At 52.0% G+C, this 24,300-nt stretch overlaps 7 protein-coding genes across 7 annotated transcripts; 4 read left to right on the forward strand and 3 right to left on the reverse strand.

The window, feature by feature from the left end:
* Positions 1–407: 407 nt before the first annotated feature.
* NECHADRAFT_76657 (uncharacterized protein) lies at positions 408–1,320 on the forward strand (the record flags this gene model as incomplete). The annotated part of the gene is made up of 2 exons (XM_003046083.1): positions 408–952; positions 999–1,320. The coding sequence occupies 2 exons, from the start codon at positions 408–410 to the stop codon at positions 1,318–1,320; spliced, it is 867 nt and encodes a 288-aa protein (XP_003046129.1).
* Positions 1,321–1,830: 510 nt separating this feature from the next.
* NECHADRAFT_76658 (uncharacterized protein) lies at positions 1,831–5,198 on the forward strand (the record flags this gene model as incomplete). The annotated part of the gene is made up of 10 exons (XM_003046084.1): positions 1,831–2,055; positions 2,113–2,591; positions 2,638–3,516; positions 3,567–3,638; positions 3,688–4,021; positions 4,077–4,492; positions 4,771–4,774; positions 5,000–5,010; positions 5,128–5,138; positions 5,176–5,198. 10 exons carry the CDS (start codon positions 1,831–1,833, stop codon positions 5,196–5,198), a joined length of 2,454 nt encoding a protein of 817 aa, XP_003046130.1.
* Positions 5,199–7,072: 1,874 nt separating this feature from the next.
* On the forward strand, positions 7,073–8,107 carry NECHADRAFT_33435 (uncharacterized protein; the record flags this gene model as incomplete). Its single annotated transcript, XM_003046085.1, has 2 exons — positions 7,073–7,876; positions 7,946–8,107. 2 exons carry the CDS (start codon positions 7,073–7,075, stop codon positions 8,105–8,107), a joined length of 966 nt encoding a protein of 321 aa, XP_003046131.1.
* A 433-nt stretch (positions 8,108–8,540) lies between these two features.
* NECHADRAFT_33379 (uncharacterized protein) lies at positions 8,541–10,600 on the reverse strand (the record flags this gene model as incomplete). The annotated part of the gene is made up of 5 exons (XM_003046661.1): positions 8,541–9,233; positions 9,286–9,514; positions 9,564–9,683; positions 9,733–9,784; positions 9,835–10,600. 5 exons carry the CDS (start codon positions 10,598–10,600, stop codon positions 8,541–8,543), a joined length of 1,860 nt encoding a protein of 619 aa, XP_003046707.1.
* Positions 10,601–11,513: 913 nt separating this feature from the next.
* Positions 11,514–12,770, reverse strand: NECHADRAFT_33612 (uncharacterized protein; the record flags this gene model as incomplete). Its single annotated transcript, XM_003046662.1, has 1 exon — positions 11,514–12,770. The coding sequence occupies one exon, from the start codon at positions 12,768–12,770 to the stop codon at positions 11,514–11,516; it is 1,257 nt and encodes a 418-aa protein (XP_003046708.1).
* A 6,384-nt stretch (positions 12,771–19,154) lies between these two features.
* On the forward strand, positions 19,155–20,085 carry NECHADRAFT_91202 (uncharacterized protein; the record flags this gene model as incomplete). The annotated part of the gene is made up of 2 exons (XM_003046086.1): positions 19,155–19,962; positions 20,003–20,085. 2 exons carry the CDS (start codon positions 19,155–19,157, stop codon positions 20,083–20,085), a joined length of 891 nt encoding a protein of 296 aa, XP_003046132.1.
* Positions 20,086–21,571: 1,486 nt separating this feature from the next.
* Positions 21,572–23,457, reverse strand: NECHADRAFT_99312 (uncharacterized protein; the record flags this gene model as incomplete). The annotated part of the gene is made up of 4 exons (XM_003046663.1): positions 23,204–23,457; positions 22,053–22,690; positions 21,695–22,002; positions 21,572–21,639 (listed from the first exon to the last, which is right to left on the reverse strand). The coding sequence occupies exons 2-4, from the start codon at positions 22,649–22,651 to the stop codon at positions 21,572–21,574; spliced, it is 975 nt and encodes a 324-aa protein (XP_003046709.1). The 5' UTR covers positions 22,652–22,690; positions 23,204–23,457.
* Between the last annotated feature and the right edge of the window lie 843 nt (positions 23,458–24,300).

The following is a 24,300-nucleotide window of genomic DNA, read 5'->3' on the forward strand; positions in this document are numbered from 1 at the left end:
AAACCAGGCTGGGACAGACATATTAGCTCATCCTTCCCTAAGGGTAGCTACTACGGTGAGATAAAAGTGGTAAAATAATGAGTATAAAAGATACAATATCTTAATTTGGTTAGGATATTATTTGAGGATTTCTACATAAATTTCCTCATAATTTTTAGAGGAATCAGCCCTCTTCTGTCGTTCTGGTGTCTGGTGTACTTCTTGGCCTCTGTGCAAGGATCACATCAGCCTGAGGCTGAGAGAAGTTGTCAGGAAATGAGGGGTCGTAGGACTTGATTGCATGCCTGGATATGTAGTGAAGATTGGCCCCGCAAAGCTTGGCTGCCTGATGAAAACAAGTTCTCTTTTATCTCTGATCCTGAACGAGTGCGGCGTGTGACTTTTGACATTGAAGAATACATATTGCTATGGACAAATGCTGGTTCGTTCTTTCCCAAACGCATGTGCCTCCTCCTCGAGTCGAAGACGGCGCGTTCAAGCAAACGGGACCCCTCTGCCTCGGCCATTTCATCAAGGACCTCAGACATCTCGACCACGTAATCAACACAAACGGCCCTGAACCGTTCTCGCTTGATACGCCTATCGTCCGCACGGGGCCGATCGAGTTTGAATGGAATTCGAATAGAGAATTCGGCGTTGACGTTTCTATGGCAGCCGACGTACCTTCCGTCCCGGGCATCAACGCCAAGGCGTCGGTTGGCCTGGCCCTCAAGAGATCACTCGGCACCTCTTGGCAGATTGAACAGCTCGAGACTCTCACCGTTGATCCTTCAAGGCCATACATCAATCGATGTTTAGCAGGCGAGCAAATCGTCGAGTTTTTGGCGGACAACAACAAGTTCCGCCCCACGTGGAAAATATTCATGGTCACTGGACTCAAGATCGTCCGTGGCAACTCTACCCAGACGATCTCTCGCGGAAGAGAGAGGGGCATCAACGGAGGCCCAGGAGTGTAAGATATCCGTACTCACCCTACTGCTACCTCTGACTGGTGTTAGTGGGGTTGCTGGCATCGCAGAAGCCTCGGTTCAAGGCGGTTTCTCCTCAGGAACTTCTACCTCAACATCTGCAAAGAACACCCACGACTTCGTCTGGGCAGTGAGGCTCTCAAAGATCACCAAGGGTCTTTTTGACAAAAAGTGGTCGAATAAGACCTTTTCAGAAGGCGCAACCTTCAACATGGAGAAACGTGGTCGAAGCATTGAGTCCATTCTCTTGGATGAGGGCTTGGAAGATTGTGAGGTGTTCATGATGGAGAACGACGATGACGAGGTCAGCCTGGGGAATATCGTGGTTCCACCAAGCGCCATTGTCAATTGACGTCGAATATCACCCGTTCGTGAAAAAGCAGAACATATATAGAGCCCAGTGCACGACAGGATATTACCTAAGGAATATAAGATGATTATGAAAATAATATGACAAGATTCTGAAAGAATGCTACTATTATTTCAGAACTTAATCTCATGGTTTTACTCATTATTAGGTTAAGTTTGTCTAATGGCACGGCCCGGCCCGCCAAAAGCCACTTCCATTCCTGAGACGAAAGTAAAAAATGCCTACCTATCTCCTTCGTCGATAAAAATGGGTTCCATGGTATTGATCATGTCGCCGACCGTGACGGAAGGCTCTGTTTTCCGTTTAGTGAGCCAATACTTCCCAACATAGGTAGGTACGAAGCATCCATGCAATCAATCCTGTGACCCCTCATGCCCCTTGACAGGCCTCAGCCTCAGCCTCAGCCTGATCCAACTTAATCAACTTCACACTCATTCCAACAATCAATCAGCCACGGCAGTCACATGCCACCTGGCCTATGGCGCACAGAACATGGCCTCTTCTAACACGATCATCAACTTCGCGGTGGATGTCACAGAACGCTTGGCCACCGTAGCGCGGGGCGTTGGCAGCGACGACAAACTCTTCGGTCCAGCGTTAGCCGCCGCACTGTGGCTGGTCAATCAGCACCTGAAGGAGCAGAAGCAATCGGACTCGGTGCTTGGGACCCAAGCACGTCTGTTGAAGTTACTGAGTAATCTTGAGAGGATATGCAAGGTATGCATGAATCAACGCCGGCAGGCACGATGCAAGCCTAATCGTTCGGGTCCTTAGCCGCCAACAGGCCCAAGCCCATCCAGAGCAAACCACGATCTCGCCAATCGGTACCCTGGGTTGAGTCTACTTCGCCAAAACAACCGCAAGAATGCTGTTGACGGCATCCGCAAGCTGGCCTCACGCCAGAGCCCTGAGGGGAGAAAGAAGCAGCAGGACCTCCTGCGGATCCTTGAGGCCTTCATCAAACCCCTCACTGTTGCAGACGAAACGCCAAATCCCAAGACAAAGGCTGAAGTCTGGGTAGGAGATGACTTCACTGGCTCAATGCGGACCCTGTACAAGGTTCTGTCCTCATACATCTTCTGTAATGCTGGGAGTGAGCAGACCCAGATCGCTGGAAGGCTTCGGCTGGCGTTAGAGAGCGGAACAGAGGGTGACTCTCCGGCGTTTGACTTGATGTTCCTTGCACATCCACATCACGAACTGCACGAGGAAGCTTTCCGATGGCGCGAAACCCGCATCGCCGTGGATCGCAGGTACGGAACCATATCACGTTTGCGCCTTATGCTGACCACAGCTTAGAAAGGCCAAATTTGCTGTCGCGGGCGACGAGGACGTGAAACTCCATATCGACGGCCCAACGCACATTGCCGACTTTTGTGAGAGAATCAGCACAAGGGAACAATACCAATTATCCCTCAAGGTGTCAGGCAAACAACTGCATTTTGTGGAATGGTGCGAAGGAGCAAGATCATGGGTCCCCAACACACCCTCCGTGTCCTTGTCCACCATCTTGAGGAACCACAAGCTGTCCCAAAAGATGAAGTATCTACTCTCCTACCTTCTAGCCAAGTCAGTGTGGCAGTTCTACTCCACTGACTGGATGGGCAAGGAGTGGACAAACGAGAGCATACACTTCATGTTTGAACGTCGCCAGGGAGCCAAGAACGCCGGCATTTACTTGAACGAACCCTTCATCTCCGCTCGTTTCGACCCAGACAGTAGCAGCAACGACGCCGAGTTCCGGCCACACAAGTTTCCCAAGATAAAGGCCCTTGGGATAGTCTTGCTGGAGATTGAGTTGGGAACAGTCATCGAAGATCACTACGACGAGGAGTGCTATGCCTCTGATGGAGAACTCAATTCCGATGCGGAACTGTATGCCGCCCTCAAGCTTTTTGATGACCCCGACAGGTTAGAAGACACTTTCCCGTTGCTAAAGACTGTTATTGGGGATTGTCTCCGGCCCTCCAAGTTCATGCAGCACCGCCAAAGCGCTGAGGAGCTTCGCAAGGTCCTACAAGATGATGTAGTAGATCATCTGCACACTCTGATAAAGCTCTACGGCCGGCCAGAGCAGATTGCCCTCAAGCCAACCGTACAGATGCAGACGTCACAGATACGACAAATAACACAACCACCCCACAGCGCGCCTCTACTGCAACAACCGCAAGTATCGAGGTAAGCCCCATTCATCAGATAGTAATCCTTCAGCTTCTAACCCGTCAAAGAAACGTCCCTATACTAGAACAACAAGCCGTGAACGCAAAATCCGTCGCCTTCAATGGAGCTGTGGCAAGCAGGTAAGATATTTTTATGCGGACTTGAGTGGTCCAAACTGACCAGAATCAGCATCACGCAGGCCTCGTCCAAGGCTTGGTTCGAAGAATTGGATCAGCTTAACGAGGTCCTCTCCTCGCTACCAAATGAGATTGACCAAACATACAAACCAGTTCGTGTTGCTGTCATCGATACGGGCATCAACGGGAGCGACATTTATGCTAAGCACATACGAGACTATCGAGATTTCGTGACAAACAAGGATGACATAAAACAAGACAATACGGGGCATGGGACCAACTCAGTGAAACTGGTATACAAGGTCTGCGCCGATGCTGAAGTATATGTCGCGCGAGTATTTGAGTACGATGAGGCAGACGATGACACGCAGGACCTAATGTTGAAGGTGAGCAACAGCGGCTAGGAAAATGCGTGAGGGACTCTCATTAACAGGTCGACAGGCGATTGAGCATGCAAAGAATGTCTGGAATGTGGACATCATCAGTATTGCGTCCGGCTTCGAGCGAGATCATGCCCTAATGAGAAGAGCGATTAAAAGAGCCGCCAGTGATGGAACTCTAGTGTTCGCCGCGGCATCAAACTACGGAAACATCAGACAGGTCACCTTTCCTGCACGCATGCAGGACGTAATATGTGTCTATTGCACAGACGGCCGAGCCAAGGTCTCGCAGTCAATCAACCCAGCTGCTCAAACCACCAAGTCCAAGAACTTTGCCATCCTCGGTGAGGGTGTCTCGGTGCCACCTTCGATAAGAGAGCAGGTCACAGGCACGTCAGTAGCAACGAGCATCGCGGCTGGCCTGGCCGGACGATTACTCGATTTTTCACGGCAGAAGGATTGCCAACAACGAATACGGTGCGTAGGGAACTTGGCGAGTGTAGAGGGGATTTCAGCGGTATTTAGTCACATGGCAAAGGGAGCCGAGGACTACAAGTATAACTGCGTGGTGCCAGGGAGACTCCTGCAGCACTTGGATGAGGGTGAAGGGAGGGCGATGAAGAGGGCGAGGATATGCGAGAGACTTTCAACAGCGTTGGAAAATATTGACCTGGATGTATAATATTTGCCTAAGCACTGAGGCGGCCTAGAATTAAAATATTCGAATGGGTTTATGAGTATTTGTCCATTTGTAGATGGGTACGTTACAGTACTGAGGCCAAATCTTGTCTTATTCTTGTCCACTATGCCTGAGGAAGATCGGGTCCGGACTCCGGGAAGAGTGGGTCCTATATCCGGGGCGGGGTCTTGGTACTTCCCGATCAATCGGTCTCCTCAATGGATGTTGCTCACATATACCAATATTCTTTTCATTGCTGGCCATATTCCTGTCGAACTCTTAATCTTTGCCATTTTTAAAACCAGGTAACTTCGGTGTAAGAGAGCTACGATTGAGCTCAGTGGTGGTAAAATCGTGTTTAGGGTCCATAAGAGGTTGAGAGTAAAAGGAGAATCTCGTTGAAACCCAAGTACCTCTGAACCCTACTACCAAGCGAGTCTCAAGGTAAGTCAATGTGGTGTGATACTACCTTGGCTTATAGTTATCTTTATGTTGCTGTCGTAGAGCGCCTAGGGTGACTATAGTTCAACACTAGTTACCGCTCCTGTGTCCCGTATTCCTGTCCGTCGCTCAACTCCGACGAACCACCTAAGATGATTCATGGGCACATCTTCTACAAATTGAAACACCGTAAAACCAAACCGTTTACGCATTGGAAATATAGACAAGTATTCTATAACACCTACGTAGCATCCCGCCCGTCTCCAAAACATGACAGCAAACACTGTTTGTTTTTGGAAAAAAACACTCATCCTAGGGTAGGCAAACCTCAAACACCATCTGTTACAGAGGAGGCCCCGTTTCATATAAACTTGAGTTTTTTGGCGGATAAGCTTAACAGGCATAGTCAAATTGCCTTTAAGGGTTTGGTTCATGCTTAACCTCCCTTGGGAAATCTTACATCTCTTTAAAATTATGCTTGCTTTGACTTTTGAGTAGGGACATTTTTACACCTGAAACCGCATTGGCTGGTGTTGAATAGTGCTCTTCATTTGAGCATCATGATAATATCAAATCTGGTAAACACCATTAACGGAAGAGTTTCACGGTCGCAATGAAAATACCGAAAGTGGTGTGAGATTCACAGCATGAGAAACTCTTCGAAACACTGTTTTGCGTCTTTTTTTCCTCGTTTGCGACATTGATCAATGCTCAGCGGCGTATGTAAGGAGACATTGTTTCACCGCTGGGCTTCTTGAGGCCGCAGCTTGTCCAGAAAAAACCCGTCCAGTCGGATCAGATGATTTTTTCTTTTGTGACGTCGTTTCAGGTGGGAGAAGCGGTGGGTGCGTATAATCGCCAAGGAAAAAAAGAGAGAGGCAAATACGGTTATTGGAGGGTTTGGTGGCGATGATCATCAGGGGCAACGAAGAGCTCCCAACGGCGCCAACTGCTTGAACAGAGGAGAGAATCCGACAGGAGGTCAAGGATAGAGTGCTGACATGGGTTCGGGGTTAGCTGTGAACGGATCCTTGGGGGGGATTGATTACAGGGATGTCTTTGGCCCCCTCGTAGGCTGGGCGCTAGATTTCAACAGGTGATTCTTCGTCATTGGAGGGATCTCATCCAGATCAGGGGCCTCGCGAGTTTCACCGTCTCAATTGTCCAATAATGGATCCGCTCGCCGTGAGGCTCAAACCGAGGCGCCGGGGAAGAAGCACTCTTTCGGTACAAGAGGCGGGCCGCCGGGGTCCTCAATAGGCGACCCAGGTTTCAATTTCCGCCCGTCGACATTTTTTCCGTCTATCAATGTCCATCCAAGTATGGGGAAAAAACAGACCTGCACGGCCACCACACCCCTAAGGGCATCTCGAAGTTGAGGCGCTCGCTGCAAGGGGTAGAACACCGGAGATGGATCCCGTCTGCCAGCTCTGGGCGGGAGATAGGCGCAGAGCTCGTTCCCAATTCGATCTAGATTGCGTGAAAACTGCCGTTCCGAGTTCCCCCTTCGCTTAGAGGGACCTCAACTGTGGCACCTGGCAACTCGCCCTGGCACACCATGTCAACGGTGTGTTGACGAGATGAAAGATGATCCTGGCGTTTGCTTCTCGTTTTCGTCTAGTTGAGAAGCAAGGATTGTGATGTGTGGGGACTTTGTCCATCACCGAGGCTTCCATGGAAGCCCATCTCTTGATATATAAGTCGAGGTGAGTCTCCCTCCTCTCACAGCTTTTCTTTCCTCCTTACACTCGTCCTTGCAAACACAATCTTTGTTGTTGTCCTTCATTCTCTTGTTTCACTTTCTTTCTATTGGCTGTGCCAAACATTCATTCTTTGAACAATCTTGAAGTCGAATCTTTCCCAGTGAATTCCACGCTTCATCCAATCCTTTTATCCAACTCAACATCAAAAGCAAAACCAACAAAACCATATACAAGATGCGTTTCTCCGTTGCTTCCGCTCTGGCCATGGCCAGCACCGTCTCCGGCCACGCCCTCATGTACGGCGTCTCGGTCAACGGCGAGGACCAGGGTGATGGTCAGAACGTCTACATCCGAACTCCCGCCAACAACAGCCCCGTCAAGGACCTGTCCAGCCCCGACATTGTCTGCAACGTCAACGGTGGCAAGGCTGCCCCCAAGTTCGTCTCCGCCGCTGCTGGTGACACCCTCACCTTCGAGTGGTACCACGACAACCGTGGTGACGATATCATCGATGGATCTCACAAGGGTCCCATCATCACCTACATTGCCCCCTACACCGAGACCGACGGTACCGGTGCCATCTGGACCAAGATCCAGGAGGCTGGTCTCTCCGGCGGCCAGTGGGCTGTTGACAAGCTCAAGGCCAACGGTGGCAAGATCGACTTCGACCTTCCCTCCGGCCTCAAGGCTGGCAAGTACCTGATCCGCCAGGAGATCATTGCCCACCACGAGTCCGATGCCACCTACGACCAGAACCCTGCTCGTGGTGCTCAGTTCTACCCCTCTTGCGTCCAGGTCGAGGTTACCGGCTCTGGCAGCGCCGTCCCCGATGAGGGCTTCGACTTCAACACCGGTTACAAGTACACAGACGAGGGCATCCACTTCAACCTCTACGGTGGCGCCTCCACCTACAAGATCCCCGGACCTGCTGTCTGGTCCGGCACCAGCTCCGGCTCTGGTTCCGGCAGCGGCTCTGGCTCTTCTCCCTCTGCCTCTGCCCCTGCTGCTTCCGCCCCTGCTGCTACCTCTGCCGCCCCTGTTGCCTCTGCTCCCGCTGCCTCTGCCACCCAGCCCGCCGCTGGTGGCAACGACAGCCCTGCTACTCAGGCTCCCGCTCCCACTCCTACCTTCTCCACCGTTGTCCGCCCTGAGGCTCCCTCTGCCACCCAGGCTGAGCCCGCTCCCGTCAGCACCAGCGGACCCAAGACCGGCTGCGGTTCCCGCCGCCGCCGCCGCTCCGCCCGCAAGGCCCGACGCAACGCTCTGTAAGCTTTTTTGCAGCGACTTGCACCTCCATGCGTCTGAGACGTATGGCTCTTGAGATGGCTGTGGCCGAACTCGCTTCTCCCTAGTGGAGGGTGACGAACTTCATCTGTCTATGGTTTTCTATTTGTGTATATAGATTTTGCTCTCGCGTTTGCAGGGACATGTCTTAAATGTATAAATTATTATTGCGACTTGACTTTCTGATACGTGACTTGCCCCTATTTCGAAACTGCAATTTGTGACTGATGTTGAACTGGTACAAACTCATTTCCGGCCCTTCCGACATGGCTTGGATTGATGTGTTTTGACTATCAATTAGATTGGAAATCGATGTTGAACTACCTAACGAGCGGTGACTTTGCTTGGGGATTGTTTTAATGCAAGGTGAATAGCTTAACCAGACCACGTAACTAACCCTCGACTCTTCTCCCTCTAATTAAGCCTCAGTCAACTTCTCAGACTGGGTATAAAACGACGGCAGAGGCTCAAGGTCCTTTCGTAGAACCCACTTCTTAAAATGCCACACTGCATTCTTGATCTGATAGCTGGCATGCTTCCTCGTACTCACCCCAAACACCTGGTCGAGCTCCTCGAGTGTCAGGGCCTTGGTCTCGGGCACGAAGAGCAGAATGAGAAACCACAAGATCGCACACCACGCCGCGTACCAGCCAAAGGCTCCTGTGGGTGTAAAGGTGGAGCGCAGGCGAGGCCATGTCATGGAGATGACAAAGTTGAAGCACCAAGTTGTCGCCGTCGCCCACGACATGCCCACATCTCGTACATGAACGGGAAATGCCTCGGCCGAGTAGGTAAAAGGCACGGGACCTTCACCAGGTGAGTAGAATACCTCGAAGAGGTACATTCCCGTCGTCACTAGTCCGACCTTGGCTTTGTTGCTGTTGGCATAAAAGGCCAGCCCGGTCCAGAGGAGAAACACTGAGAGCCAGGGGAATGTAAAGAGCAACAAGTTTCTGCGACCCCATTTGTCGATAGTGAATAGAGCGGGAAGTGCGAAGACCCAGTTAAGGATGCCTGTTCCCATCGAGGCCAAGAGAGCCGAGTTGGTCGAGTAGCCTGATTCGATGAAAATGGTGGTGGAATAGTACGCAATGATATTCACACCGCAGAACTACATAACGTTAGTTCGTGTTAAAACCAATCGGCCTAATAGGGGAACAAACTTGTTGACCAAACATGACAATCCAAGTCGCCAAGGTTGCGCGTCTGTTCCGTGGCACAGTAAAAAGTTCGATAAACTGAGTAAATAGGTTCTTGCCCTTGTTCGCCTCACGCTCAAGCTCAACACCGACGTATGTGTAGTAGGTGTCACGCGCAGCCTGGACATTGGTGTACCTGAGGCGTTGGAACGATCGAAAAGCCTTGGAGATTTTGTTGTGCTGAATGTACCATCTGGGCTGGTCAATAGGGAAGCATTCAGGGGTAAAGGTGAAGTACTCACCTTGGCGATTCAGGGCAATAGTAAACCTGTGCGCAGACAATCAAGGGCAGCACAACTGTACTTCCAAGCATAAGACGCCAGCCCAAGTTGGGGTCGATGCCGGTGGAAGGGCCAAAGGCGCTGCTGTCATTAGCATTGCTCCTATGCAGCGTTCAAAGAGTAGTCATACACTCCCATGATGTTACCCAGCATGATACCGAAAGCAGTCCACATTTGCCATTCTGATTAGCGTTAGTAAGACCTGTGCGATGAGAAATTCGTGGCAACTTACGCATCACCAAGGCTCCTCGAATAGGGGCGGGCGCACACTCGGCAGCATAGACAGGAACAGTTGAAGACTTGGGACCAATACCAAAGCCGAGGACAAACCTAGCAATGAAGAGGTTCACCCAAGAGTTGGCGACTCCCTCCCAGACTGAAGCAATGGCTGCGATGAGGCAGGAGACGAAGATGGTACCTCGACGGCCGAGGTAGCGGTTGAGCGGCTCGGTCAACCAACATCCAATGATGGCGCAGCAGAGATAAGGAGCACCGACGATGAGTCCAGTGAGATTATCCTGCATGCTAGCTGAGAACCGTGTCACGTTCGGCCCTGCTACATTGAGATCCGACAAGTATAGTGCCTGCGCACCATTATTGACAGTCTCATCCATCCCCTGGACTGCAGCAGCCAGAGAACACATGACACAAAGCCAGTACAGAGCAAAAGGCTGTGACCACCTATGCGTGTGCTCTCGCTCGAGTACCTCTTTATCTTCGGCAGACAGTTCGGGTATGTGTTGTGCCTGTCGAGGAGACTGTGCGACGAGTGCTCCTTTGCGAAAGTCTTCGTGAAAGTCCATGAGGTCGAACTTGCGGCAGAACTCTTCAACGTCTGCCATAAGCTCTTCTTTGGTTCTAATGGAGAGGGGGTTCTCGAATGCCTTGGCGAGGTGGTCGGGGTCGACGGCTGAGGAACGACGACGAGGGGCATTCTCGACCCTTTCAGTGCTGCCCAGTTCAGGGTCTGGGGCGGTTTCTTTGGTGTCTTTCTCCATTGCGCTTCAACTAATTACTAAAGATTTTGAAGCTTTGGTCATCTTTCATCATGGCTCGAGCGAAGAAGGGACTCGGTCTAGATATAAGCGGGCATTGTGTACTAACTCCAGACTCCAGACCCCAAATCCTCCATGCTCCCCACAAGGATCGACGTCTTTGATATCATCTCTTTACCTCAATGATTAAAAACCCGCCATCCATAAAGTCGTTCTAAGTAGTTGTCCCCGGATATGACTTCATACCCGCGGTGTTCCCGAACAGAAGATCAAATGAATGAGGTCATCGAAACCACCGTCAGAACAAGCTTACTCGCCAAATCTGCTACTAACCGGGCGGGATGATGGCATGGCGCTCAAACAAGATAGCCTTGGATGGTGTTGAGGACGGATAAGTCGGCCAGATGTATCAGCGCTAATGCCAAGCACGGCAATCCTATTCTGTCATTTGGCTCTTATTCCCCAGATTTTCAAAAGTCCCCGATCAATCCTCATTGGTGGGTAAGGGAACGTTGGGAGTTGATCGCTCTGATGGACCAATTGGGAGTTGGAGTTGTCGGGGTAGGATTGCAGCTGAGGGAGGGCGACATTTGTCGATCAGAAAGTGTTGCGTCTTTGTCAACTCTCTTCCCACAGCAGGCAGCCGAATTTTGAATCCGAGATAACCGATATATTCATAGGCTTCCTTGTGCAGATGATTCCTGATTACGAGGAGGAGTCTGACACACCAAGTTGGTTGTTTGACGTAGCCATGAATTATGTCATGGTGTGAGGTAGTCAACCCAGTTAGCCCTCGGGATAACTATCACATAAACTCAATTGAAGACTGAGCCATCTCAAGTCGCCATAGCTCTTTGTGGTCACATTTATGAGAATGATGCTCCAATGACTATACCCCAGGCCTAACTTGGATCTATCATCGCGTAGATTGTGACTCCTGTGCCTCAAAATCCTCGAGTTCTCGATACTCCGGAATCCTCCAAGAACCTCTATTCTCTGGCAATATCGAGAGAATCGCCTTGTCAATCTTGATCTTCGTCATCAAAGCCAACAATGTGTATGAAATCTTGATACCAAGAGCAGACTTGGGATATGCAATCCCCGGCACAAACGGCGGCAGCTTCTGAGACTTCTCGACATACGGTCTCAAAGTAGTCTCGTACGCCTCCAGTGCCTTGGGTATGTTGTGACTGTTCCTTGCAATCTCTCCACTGAGAACACAGGCCCCTATCAAGGCGAGTGTCGTACCAACACCCGTCAATGGCGACGGCGCATATCCAGCATCTCCAAGAAGGACAACTAGACCCTTGGACCACGTCTTTGTCTTGATTTGAACGGCAGGCTGGGCGTAAAAGTCGTCGGCTTCGTTCATGGCCTCGATGAGTCGAGGAGCCTGCCATCCTGCATCCCGAAATATCTCGCTGAAAAGCTTCTTCTGAGAGGCAACGTCTTTCTTCATGACCTCTTCAAACTCCTTGCTGTGGGACATGGTCAAAAGATACGCCTGTCCTCTGTCTTTGCTATGCCAGCGTGTTGACATGACTCTTCGACCTGGTGCGCTATAGACTGTCGCCAGGTTAGGATCGCCTGGCTTCCGTGGGAGACCATAGAAGCACGCATTCAAACCGAGATAGCGCGTATATGTTGACTCGGGCTCATCTTGGAACATCTCCCGTCGTAACCTTGATCCTTGGCCATCGGCTGCGATGAGCAAGTCGTAGGTCTCGGTGGTTCCCCCAGTGAGCTTCACCCTGACCTTGTCGTCGACATTTTTGAAACTCTCCACTGATGTTCCAAAGCGGTATTGTGTTCTTCCCTCTGACGCATCGTATATGATCTTGCACAGGTCGCCTCTCATGATCTCATACTCGCTCGTGAAGGACTGTCTCCCTTTACCAGAGTCGTTCCGCTCCAGCAGGGCTTTCTGGTTCCCATGCATGTCCACATACTGTAATCCACCTTCGTCGACAGCATGTTTTCGGATTTGGTCAAGTATCCCCATACGTTTCGCAGCTTCGATGCCCTGCCCCCGGATGTCGATCTGTTGGCCACCCGTACGCAACGAGGGGAACCGCTCAAGGACGGTACATGAGTGACCGAGCCTTGAGAGCCAGAAAGCAGCAGCGGGGCCAGCAATTCCACCTCCCGATATGAGAACTCGTAACTGGGCCATTTGAGGTTGGCTTGTGAGTTTGTTGGGTATTTGGGTATTTGGGTATAAGAGTGACTGGCGCCAGAAAGGTGGACTGAATAACAAAAAGATGTGCAAAGAGGAATACTTGAAGAATATTAGAGATGTAGGACAACTTTTTCTTTTCTCGATGCTCAGGAGCTTTGTTTATTTACCAATCTTAGATTATCGTGTTTGACCAAAACCGAGGACGTCATTGACTCTGTAAATGAGAGTGGATACGAGTGACCCTTACACAAGGTAGGTAGGCAGGCGGTATGAAAAAAAAACACCGCCGGTACTGACGCCAAAATTGTATGGGAGAGCGGCGGTGTTTTTTTTTCATACCGCCTGGTAGGCTAGCGAGCATAACGCCTTCATGTAAATTGATTCCTAATCATTTCGAGACAATCAATGCAGCTCTTAGGTACACAGACTCACAATAATCAGGCTTCTTTCAATATACAGGGTTATAATAACATACTGTTGGATTGACCCTCGTGTGGCGGCATAAACCTCTGATACAAAGATATCCTAGCCTTAGTCAGATGACATAAAACCCCTCTCGAGAAAAGAGGGGGCCGGAGGGATCCTTGATCAAGAACATGATAATCTTTTGGCTCGACATCGTATTAATCCCTATCACTCTGATCGAATGTGCGGGACGCGATCCAACAATTAAGAGTCTCATTTGCTTAAAGAAGCTATCTGCGCTATGATACGTACTGCCGATTCGATTGTATACGAAGATCACGATGTCAGCCATAAATCCTGCGTCTGCTCAGAGGGTCTATCTCAGGACCTTTGAAGATTGGGCAGACTGGGATAGAGCCTTCAAGACGAAGGCAAATTCAGCCAAAATCTGGAATCTCATCAATCCAGATAGGTCTGACCAGCCGTTAGAAGAGCCGGTCAGACCGTCCTTTAGCACCTATTCCCGAAGAATCCCTCCACAGCAGATCGAGCCCGACCGAGCCCGGCAGACCCGTGGGTCCGGAAGTCAGGGGTCTAGTCAGACCCACATCCCGACCTATACCCCCGAGTCGATCGATCCGACCCAGCGGGCTCAATCCATCACGGATTTGACTGCTGAAGACAGAGCTGCCTATCAGTCTGATCGTAAGGACTACGAACAGGACTATAGACAGTTCGAACAGCAACATCGTTGGATTGATAAGATGAAGGATTGGGTCATGGATACAGTTGCAAAGAGCCTGGCTGCTAGTGCCTGCGATCCCGAACAGGATCTAAGGAACTGGTATATCAATCTGCGAGACAGCGTTGGGGCCACCACAACTGAACAACAAAATGAGGCCCTAGCCAAATATCAGAAGATCCTATCTGCAGTGCCCAGGACAGCTAAGGATTTTCCTAGCTGGCTGACAGACTGGGAACAGGCAACGCACCAAGCCCAGACAAGAGGGATCGGAGGCCTAGACAACCCGAACGTATGGTTTAACAACCTATGTGACGCCATTGAGCCAGTCTTACGAAACTGGGTCTCCAATTTTCAAGGGATTTATCAAGATAAGCTAGAGGACAAGACCCTAGCTATCCGGACCGTGGCCAAGAACCTACGCACGGAGGTCAGCCGGCGAGGCTTACAGCACCCGGCTAGGACCCCCGCAGCCCGGGTCAAACGAGGGGCCTTTGGCCCGACTTACAGCCAGGACCCGGATCCGGCTGACCGACCGGATCAGAAAGAGGATCCCGGTCAGGAAGGTCAACAGCCTGCTGGATCTGCCGGGCCCTCTCGGCCAAAACGGACCTCTAAGAAACGCAAGTCCGACCAACCGGTCTCCCAGTCAAAGAGGATGAAGTCCAAAGGAGCCCGAGATCAAGGAAACAATGGCCCTAGCTGTGACGCCTGCGGCGGCACCCACAGCTTAGCCAGTTGCTATTACGTTTTTCCCTCTAGGGCTCCTAACTGGTTTGAACCCAATCCTGTGATGGAGGATGCAGTCAAATACCGACTTTCCTGTCAAGACTTGAAGGATAAGCTTAAGGCGCTCAAGGGGCCAGCCGAACCGGCCGAGTCAGAATGACTAGGCCGGAGCGTTGGCTGCTGTTCCGATATGATAACGGCAGTCAAGGCCGCTTTTCCTGCTATGCGGTATCCCCTACGATGGTCAGCTATCCTAGACTCCGGGGCTACAATTCACATCTTCAACCTGATCAGCCGGTTCAAGGGATATCGGCCCGCAAGGGCTGATGACGTCCTTATTGCTGGAGAACACGAAGTCCGAGTCCTAGGCTACGGTCAGGTTGATATCATGACTAAGGGGACTAAGGGCACTAGGCTTATCCCTCTGTTTGATGTAGCCTATTGCCCTGACTTCCCTTGCAACCTCGTGTCCCTACGGCGTCTACAACGGCAGGGCTATTGGTGGGATACACGCCCAGAGAACAACTGTCTCCGGACAACAGCCGGATCGATCCTTTGCTATCTAGCTGACCGATATGACCAATTCGTCATAGAAGACATTCCATCGGATCAGCCGGAAGCCGCCTTTGCTATCCAGCACAGCCGGTTCAACTCATCAACCCGACCTAAGGCAATTAAACAGGATGCCCGCCGATGGCATCTGCGACTTGGTCATCCGGGGCCTCAAGCCCTAGAAAGGCTAGTCAACAAGGTCACAGGGGCCCGGATCAAAGGGATCACAACAGTTCAATGTGATGACTGCGGCACTTCGAAGATCACCCGGCAGGTCAGCCGCCGGCCGCGGGATCTTCCAACCGGACCCGGTCTAAGGCTAGCTATTGACTTCCACGATCTGGAAGAAGATCCAGAGGGAAGGGCTAGCCTGATGTTAATAACAGACCGCTATTCCGGCTACATCTGGGACTATTATTTGAAGACCCGGCAACACAAGGAGCTAGTCCCAGTCATCAAGGACTTCCTAGGTCATCTAGTCCGGCAGTATCAGCTGAAGCCTCAGGTCATTGAGTGTGATAGAGAGATCCTAGGGAAGTCTGAAGACCGGCCCCGGCTAGTGTTCAGATTCCTCACAGGGATGAACATCATCGTGGAGTCAACAGCCGCAGACACACCCGCTCAGAATGGCGGCGCCGAGTTATCCGGCAAGGTTATCAAGACTAGGGCTAGGGCCCTACGAGCCGGAGCCCGACTTCCTTCCTTCCTTTGGGTTGAGATCTATCGAGCTGCTGTCTATCTGTACAACCGGACCCCTCGAAGGGTCAATAACTGGGATACCCCTTATGCCCGGTTCCACACAGCTATAGCCCAGCGAGATGGTCACGGCCAGGAACGAAAGGTCCCCTATCTAGGTCACCTTCGAGCCTATGGATCCAAGGCGTTTGCAATGACCCAAGATGCCCTCAAGGGCCGCAATAAGCGGCAGCGGCTAAATCCCCGTGCCTGGATCGGCTTCCTTGTGGGATATCAGTCAACTAACATCTATCGGATCTGGAACCCAGCCACTGGGAAGATCATTTCTACAAGAGACGTCATTTTCAATGAAGACGAACAATTCAATGGAGACATCAATCAGCTAAAGTACGACCTATTGCTAGTCAGTAGGGAGGAATTAGACCGGCTGCTGAACCAGGTGGAAGAGACTCAACTGGATCAGTCTAGAGCAGAGGGGAAAACAGCCCGCAGTCTGACCCTAACCTGGGACGATGTCCACTATGAGGATCAGGGCGATGTTGTTGACCTAGGCTCGAAGGATCAGGTCGATGACCTAAGCCCTAGAGATCAGGTTGATGATATTGATCCAATCCCAAATGTGGACTCACAGACTAATAGGGACATAGGGATGACACCATCAGAGGTTAGGTCTGATCAACCAACCGGAACTGTTGAGCATTCTAGTATTAGGGTCGAGGAAGGTAATCAAGGAAAGCCGGGGGCAGAGAGAGCTGTCCAAGACAGCCGATTCGGAGCCCTTAGCGCCTATGTAGGTCAAGGAAAGCCGGAGGCAGGGGGAGCTGTCCAAGACAGCCGATCCGGAGCCTCTAGCGCCTGTGACCGCGCCTACTTGACTCCTGTGTCTTTACTGCCGGCTGCCCTACTAGCGATGACAATCCAAGAGGCCTCGGATCCACCAGGTAAGCTAGATCAATCGATCGAACGGTCTGACGTCTGGAAAGCTGCCTTCAATGCCGGAAGACTAGCTAGCCCGATAGGCACCCTCAATGGGGAAGTCATCGATAAGGCTAAGCTGCAACGGCTGCTGAAGAAACCTAGGTCTGTTCATCGCAGTCAGCTGCCACAGCTGCCGCGGCACCATCGGGATCTACAGCATCACCCGATGGGAGTCCAATTTGAACAGGCTGAACGGGATCACTTGCACAGTCATAGGGAAATGGAGTCATGGATCGAGATCGACCGAGATGACCCAAGAACCCTAGGGAAACAGACCCTTGACTGCATGTGGGTCTACGTCTACAAGCTTGATAAACACGGCAGGTTCATCAAATGCAAGGCCCGGCTAGTTGTTCGAGGGGACCAACAGCCAAAAGGGCTAGATGAAGAGACCTATGCTGCAACCTTAGCCGGAAGGTCGTTCCGGACCTTGATAGCAATTGCTGCCCGGTTTGACCTAGACCTCATACAATACGATGCAGTCAACGCCTTCGTCAACGCGAGGCTAGACAAGCAGATCCTGATGAGAATGCCCCCTGGATACAGAAAAGCAGGAAAGATCCTGCTTATCCAGAAAGCTCTATACGGACTGCGGGAATCACCCCTCCTATGGCAGAAAGAACTCACAGCCACACTCCAAGACCTAGGCTTCAAGCCGGTCCGGCACGAGCCCTGCTGTATGACAAAGGATGGGATCATCGTTTTCTTCTATGTAGACGATATCGTCTTTGCCTGCCGAAGGAACAGACGTCAAGACGTACAGAAGATCATTGCAGACCTCAAAGGTCGATATGACCTAACAGGCGGACAGGATCTTCAATGGTTCCTTGGAATTGAGGTCATTCGAGACCGAACAAAAAGACTTATCTGGTTATCCCAATCTGCATATCTAGACAAGATAGCTAACCTTGTGGAAGACCTAGATCAGCGACATGATACCCCTATGAAAAGGGAAGACCTTGTTCGATCAGATATCCCGGCCTCGATCCCTTCGATGAGACGATACCAACGGAAGATTGGATCGATCCTATATGCAGCTGTGATAACCCGGCCGGATGTGGCCTTTGCTGCGTCCCGGCTAGCTAGGTTCAATTCGAACCCAGGGCCTGAGCATCATCAAGCTGCCGATAGGGTCCTTCTATATCTCAAGAAGACCAAGAACCTAGCCCTTCAATTCGGCCAAGACGATCGTTTCCTTGTGGCCAGCGACGCCTCTTTCGCAGATAACCTCGAAGACCGGAAAAGCTCCCAAGCCTATGTCATGAGACTGTTCGGAGGCACGATCGGATGGAGAGCCAATAAGCAGACAACGGTTACGACATCAACGACCGAGGCCGAGTTGCTGGCCCTATCTCAAGCATCTAAGGAAGCTATATTCATCACCCGGCTAGTCAAAGAGCTAGGGATCCAGCTGGAAGAGGAAAAGATTCACATTCAATGTGATAACCAGCAGACCATCCGGCTCATCCACAAAGACATCAACAAGCTACAAACCAAGCTACGGCATGTCGATATTCACAACCATTGGCTGAGGCAGGAAGCTCAGAGGAATAGGATCCAGGTGGACTACATACCAACCGACCAAATGATCGCAGATGGCCTCACGAAGACCGTCAGCAACCTGACCTTCCAACGGTCCGTACAGCAGCTAGGTCTGGTTAACATCTCAGACCGGCTAGGGCAACGGAGGCTGCAGGAGCTGAAGGAAGAAGACCTAGAGGGTCCGGGGTCATCCTAGGGATATCGGCAGCTTCAACCTACCCGGCTTCAGCTGGGGGGTGTGTTGGATTGACCCTCGTGTGGCGGCATAAACCTCTGATACAAAGATATCCTAGCCTTAGTCAGATGACATAAAACCCCTCTCGAGAAAAGAGGGGGCCGGAGGGATCCTTGATCAAGAACATGATAATCTTTTGGCTCGACATCGTATTAATCCCTATCACTCTGATCGAATGTGCGGGACGCGATCCAACACATACCAAATTATAGAAAAGCCAAGAAATTAACCAAGATGGAGCCGTTATCCTTGTAAAAGAGAGAATCACAAGCAACGTTCCGGAACCCCCACCTGAATCTGCCCCTCCAAAGTCCCCCACCTCCACCTGCTCCCGTTCCTCTTCGGCTCCCCCGCATCCATTCCTTCCAGATCCGTTCCGCCATCCGCAAAACCCCAAAGTCCCGTTCCGCGACAACCCGGCTCTACGGATCACACCCGTCCATCGCCAATTCTTCCTCCTCCATCTTTCTCCCCATCGCCCCAATTGCCTCTTCGAAAAATGGCCCAACCTCAAGGAAACCTCGCAAACCTCCTCCCCCCCTCGTGGAAGACTTCCGTCACTGCCTGGCTCGCCGAGGATACTCCCTCGTTCGACTATGCCGGCTTCGTTGTCGGAGACGAGCCCCGCGTCGCGACCCTCTGGGGTAAATCGGCTGGTGTCATTGCCGGCCGGCCCTTCTTCGATGAGGTCTTTACTCAGTGCGGCTGCACCGTCGAGTGGCATGCCGACGAGGCTACGGCCGTTGATCTGAGCAACGGCAAGCACCGTGTCGCCACTGTCAAGGGACCCGTCCGCGGAATCCTCCTCGGTGAGCGCGTTGCTCTCAACACACTCGCGAGATGCTCCGGTATCGCTACAAAGAGTCAGAGGCTAGTGATGATCGCCCGCAAGGCTGGATACAAGGGTGTCATCGCAGGCACAAGAAAGACAACCCCCGGGTTCCGTCTTGTTGAGAAATATGGCATGTTGGTTGGAGGCGCCGATGCGCATCGCATGGACCTCAGCGCCATGGTCATGCTCAAGGACAACCACGTTTGGAGCCGAGGCAGCATCACCGATGCCGTCAAGGCTGCCAAGTCTGTTGCAGGCTTCAGCATGAAGGTCGAGGTTGAGGTGCAGAGTGAGGCCGAGGCCGACGAGGCCATTGAGGCAGGTGCCGACGTCGTCATGCTCGACAACTTTACCGGCGATGGCGTCAAGGTTGCTGCGCAGAGCCTAAAGCAGCGTTGGCAAGGGAAGAGGCACTTCTTGCTCGAGGTGTCAGGAGGCCTGCAAGAGGACAACTTTGAGGCCTACTTGTGCAATGGTAAGCCATGTTGCCCTGTGTCAAAATTCTTCGCTAACAGAGGCAGACGTGGATATCCTATCGACGAGTTCGATTCACCAGGGTGTACCGCATATCGATTTCTCACTAAAGATCGAGCACTAGATCAAAATACAAGATATCCAACAGCATCATTCCCACTGTGATACTTCTCACGCTCATATATATGCCATCTTAATCACCCGCAGGGACCTCACCCTGGCCCACACCAGGATTGTCGATCAAGTCATGAGCATCAAAAACTCACATGCCCGGCCAAGTCCAAGGGCAGCGTTGTCTATCCCTCAGGGCGAAATACAAGTCGAAATCGTAAATCTTCCCTCCAGCCATCCACAAGTTTCGAGTTGGTGCACAAATACACTTAGTTGACTCTTCTTGAGTGGCTTCTTTGAAACCACAATGAGGTGGACATTCAATACTGATTAGATGTCCATGCCGCCATGAGTCTAGAAAACCGGTGGGACGTTCCAGTAAGGTAAACTCAGACACGGCATCGTTGAAAAGTCCAGATTAAATAAACCCTTCACCCAAAAATAAAAACTCGCCGAGAAGCTTTGGGACCAGCAAGACTGTCTCACAGCGGCTCCAAAGGGTCCTGACACCAACGCCTGAGCTAGTCTCGACAGCGGCAACGATACCACGGGTGTGTCTGATTTCGTGGGGCTATCTGGCCGCTGCGCATTCATCTGAGGATACTTAGGTGCATCACCTTCAAGGTGATGAGACAGATTCATTCTGCACACGAGGTAGTTCAAGTGACCAAGATGCTTCGCCGTAAGCATGGATGAGGACAGCTCTGAAAATCTCTACTCATCATAACTATCTTGAAACTGGCCTCAAGAAACATCAACAGAGCTTTACCCAATCACAACTCTCAGCCAGGTCATCATCTAAAGATAAGTAGCCCATGTCTTACAAGACATTCCAGAACGTCAACGTCTCGGCCAGTCTCGGCCTCAGTCCAAGACCACGGCTCAACACCATCAATATGAAACTCGTTCTACGCAATGTCACGCGTCACATCAAAAAGGGAACTGTCTTGGCGTAATCACTGTGCCATTTCATGTCTATCGACAAGCTTCTCTTTATCAGAGGCATGCAAAACAAAACACCCTTTTGGTAAACCCCAACGGGCCTAACTCGGATCTCATCGTTGGCTATCATCTGCAGCCAGAACAAGTCCTTCTGTGAGCCAGGCAATGAATAGAATCTGCGTGCGGTTCATTCGTGAGAAAAAGACCAACACAGCCATTCTTCCTTATCCCTTTCCATCCCTCGCGCGCCGTTTCCATCCGATGCGATTTTCATCAAAGACGCCAGGCATGTAGAGACAAGAACATGAGAAGAAAAAGTCGGCCAAGTGGCCATGTTTGGGCAAAGAAGATCGTAAAAGTACGATGTTGCGTAACGTACATTTGAGAATCGAAAATGAGAAAAATGAAAAATAGTGCCTTGGACGCGGACTACCGGCTACGTTTTATACACTCGCAGTATGCAAGTGACGTGCCCAACCAAGAAATACCTGGCTTATCAAATCCGGAGGTGTAGACAGCCTTTACCACTCGTGACGAGAGGGGCCATTCGTGCCTTCTTAGACGGTGACGCGCTTCTCACCCTTGGGCTGGAGGACGTTGTCGCCGTAGCGGCCGCCAAAGTTGCCTGAGATAGACAGTTAGCTTCTGAATTGGAAGTGGTTTAGGAGTGTAGGACTTACCCTGAGGGTTGTAGTTGCAGACGGTGTACCAAGAGGGGTACTGGAGGACGGAGCCAGCAGGGCACTTGACAGTGGCGCAGCCGACCTTGGTGGAGTCCTTCCAGACAACCTGGGTGAAGTGGCCGTAGAGCTGGATGTCCATGCCATCAGGGGGGTTCTCCTGGCCGTAGAAGGCCCAGTTGCCCATCTCACTGTTGTACCACTGGTTGGTGATACCGCCAGCGGCGGACTTCTTCTGCATGTCATCGATGTCACCAGTAGCACCCCAAGAGGCGAGGTTCTGGCCGTAGCCACCGTTGCCCTGCGTCCTATGTAGGGGTTAGTGTACAGTTCAACAACACATTAGACTTATACTTACATGTCGTGCTCGAAAACGCAACCGTTGGCGGTGTTCTCAGCGTAGCCGGCAAGGGTATCGTCCCAGATCAGATCGGGAGCAGAGTGGTTGGCGCGGTGGATGTTGTGGTAGTTGAGCATGATGGAGGTGTAGTCACCCTCGAGGGACAGGTCGTAGGAGCCGCTGGAGCTGCCAGACTCCTCAGTGGCGACGGGCTTAGCCTCCTCCTTGGAGGTGGTGGGCTCCTGCTTGGTGGTGACAACGACAACCGAGGGCTTCTCCGTCGTGGGCTCAGGCTCAGGCTCGACGTAGGTAGGCTTGGGGGCGGGAGCCACCTTAGTAGTGGTAGGCTGCTGCTTGGGTCGGCGGCTCACAGGCTTCTTGACCTCGGTGGTGGGCTCGGGAGCAGGCTGCGAGGGCTCCTCGAGGAAGACAACGGCGGTGGGAACAGCCTTCTCGGTCACGGGGGCATCGCCCTCAGTGACAGTGACGGTAACATACTCATAGACCCACTCGGTGGTGAGAGCACGCTTCACGAGACGCTTCTCGAGAGGAGCACGGATGGGGCTGGCCGAGGCCAGGATGGCGCTAGCGCCGACAAGGAACATAGACGCCTTCATGGTGAACGGTACAGAAGCACGAGACGAAAATGAGGTGAACTGGAATCGAGTCAGTTAAATAAGCTCGCAGGGAATTAGGTGTGGCTGAATTCGGTTGAGTCGACAAGGAATCAATGCCGCTTGGCAGGTGCTGTTTTCGAGGACGTTGGACGAAAGCGATAAGCTGGCTGGACAAGGGAGTGGAATGTTGTTTCTTGCGGGGAATGTGTAAAGGAGCGTGGATGAGAACGTGTAAGACATTTGTTGATAGTCAAGATTCGGGGAAGGGGGTCCATGAGCGACATGATATCTGCATTTTGGTGTTGCAGATGCAGCCCCTCCCCCAAAGGGAGAGGCTTTGTCGTCGATATCGTTTCTGACAGCAAAGGCGGGCGCTTCCTTTGTCGGGGTGCTTTGTCGAGGGCGACACCAGATGGTGTTTACACAAGGGAGGAAAATCGATAGTTGCTCCATCAAAGGCTGAGACGGTGGAGAACAAGGCGAGACAATGAAGACATGGAGCGGATGCAGGAACACGGGGTGCGAGGCTCAGACAAAGTGACTCAGGCTTACCTTTGTGGGATGTTTCGAGGTTGGTGGCAGTGGTTAGAGTGTCGCGTTGGGATAGTCGGACTATCGGTGGTGATTCAGAACCAGTCTGGGAGCGGTCGACAGCACTGCTGAAGCTGAGGATTCCGTCTAGGAGCCTCGGAGTATCAAGAGTTGGTGTGGTTGGACAACAAAAGTTGAGGTCCAACGATAAAGGAATGACAGAGAAGGGAGAGCCGAAGGAGCGACGACTTGGTCTGCTTTGCGATGCCGAAGGGGAAATCGGGGAGGAAGTCGAGGGCTATTTCAACGGTTCAACCGGAGGGGCTTGGCTTTGAGTTTTGTAAAAGGAGTGGACTGCAATGTCGTAGACACGCAAACAAAGGAGTGGACAGCCGAAGGTGGAGGAGAAAAGAAGGTCGGGCCCTGCTAGCGGTCGACGAGACTCTTGAACTTGGAGGGGGGTGAAGAGGGAGAGGGAAGAGGTCGAGATGGCTTCGGGCGGACGAGGACGTTAAAAAGGAACCGCACGGCGGGTCGCAGACGGCCGGCCGCTGCGAGACCAGGGATGATTGGCTGCGCGGTATGGATTGGATGCTTCGCAGGGGATCCAGGGATCTCGCCGGGGGCTGCAGAGGAGTCGAGCGAGTGCCTGGAGGAGGTGAGCCGGGGGGTCTGCGAGGGGTGCGCTAGCATGGCAGGGGTCGCATCGCAACACGTACAATGAGAAAATGAGTGGAAGGTTTGTTAGTAGAGCGCCTGGGCGAGGTCTGAGGCCTGTCGGTGGCGTCTCTTGGAAGTGTGAGAGTGGAGGGGAGGCGGACAGAGGTGGAGGCGTTTCGAAGGGAAAGTGGAAGGGCGACGCCCCAGAAACGGGAAGGAAGGACCCCAGCGAGGAGGAGATGAGGCTTGTTTGGGGCGCCTCGCCAAGGGCATGGCAGCTGGCCAGCACTGGCTGTGAGGTTCCAATGCACTGCGCTGCACTGCTGCTAGACTGACCCCTGGCGCTGAGCGCTTCCAGAGTGGGGTCGCGTGCGCTAGGGACATGCTTCCCTGTTGGGCGCTAGAAAGATCGTGCTGCAAGGCACCAGGCACAAGGCAATGCGCGGGTGCCTTGGAGT

Source organism: Fusarium vanettenii (assembly GCF_000151355.1).
Source record: "Fusarium vanettenii 77-13-4 chromosome 2 genomic scaffold NECHAsca_18_chr2_1_0, whole genome shotgun sequence".
Classification (NCBI taxonomy): domain Eukaryota; kingdom Fungi; phylum Ascomycota; class Sordariomycetes; order Hypocreales; family Nectriaceae; genus Fusarium; species Fusarium vanettenii.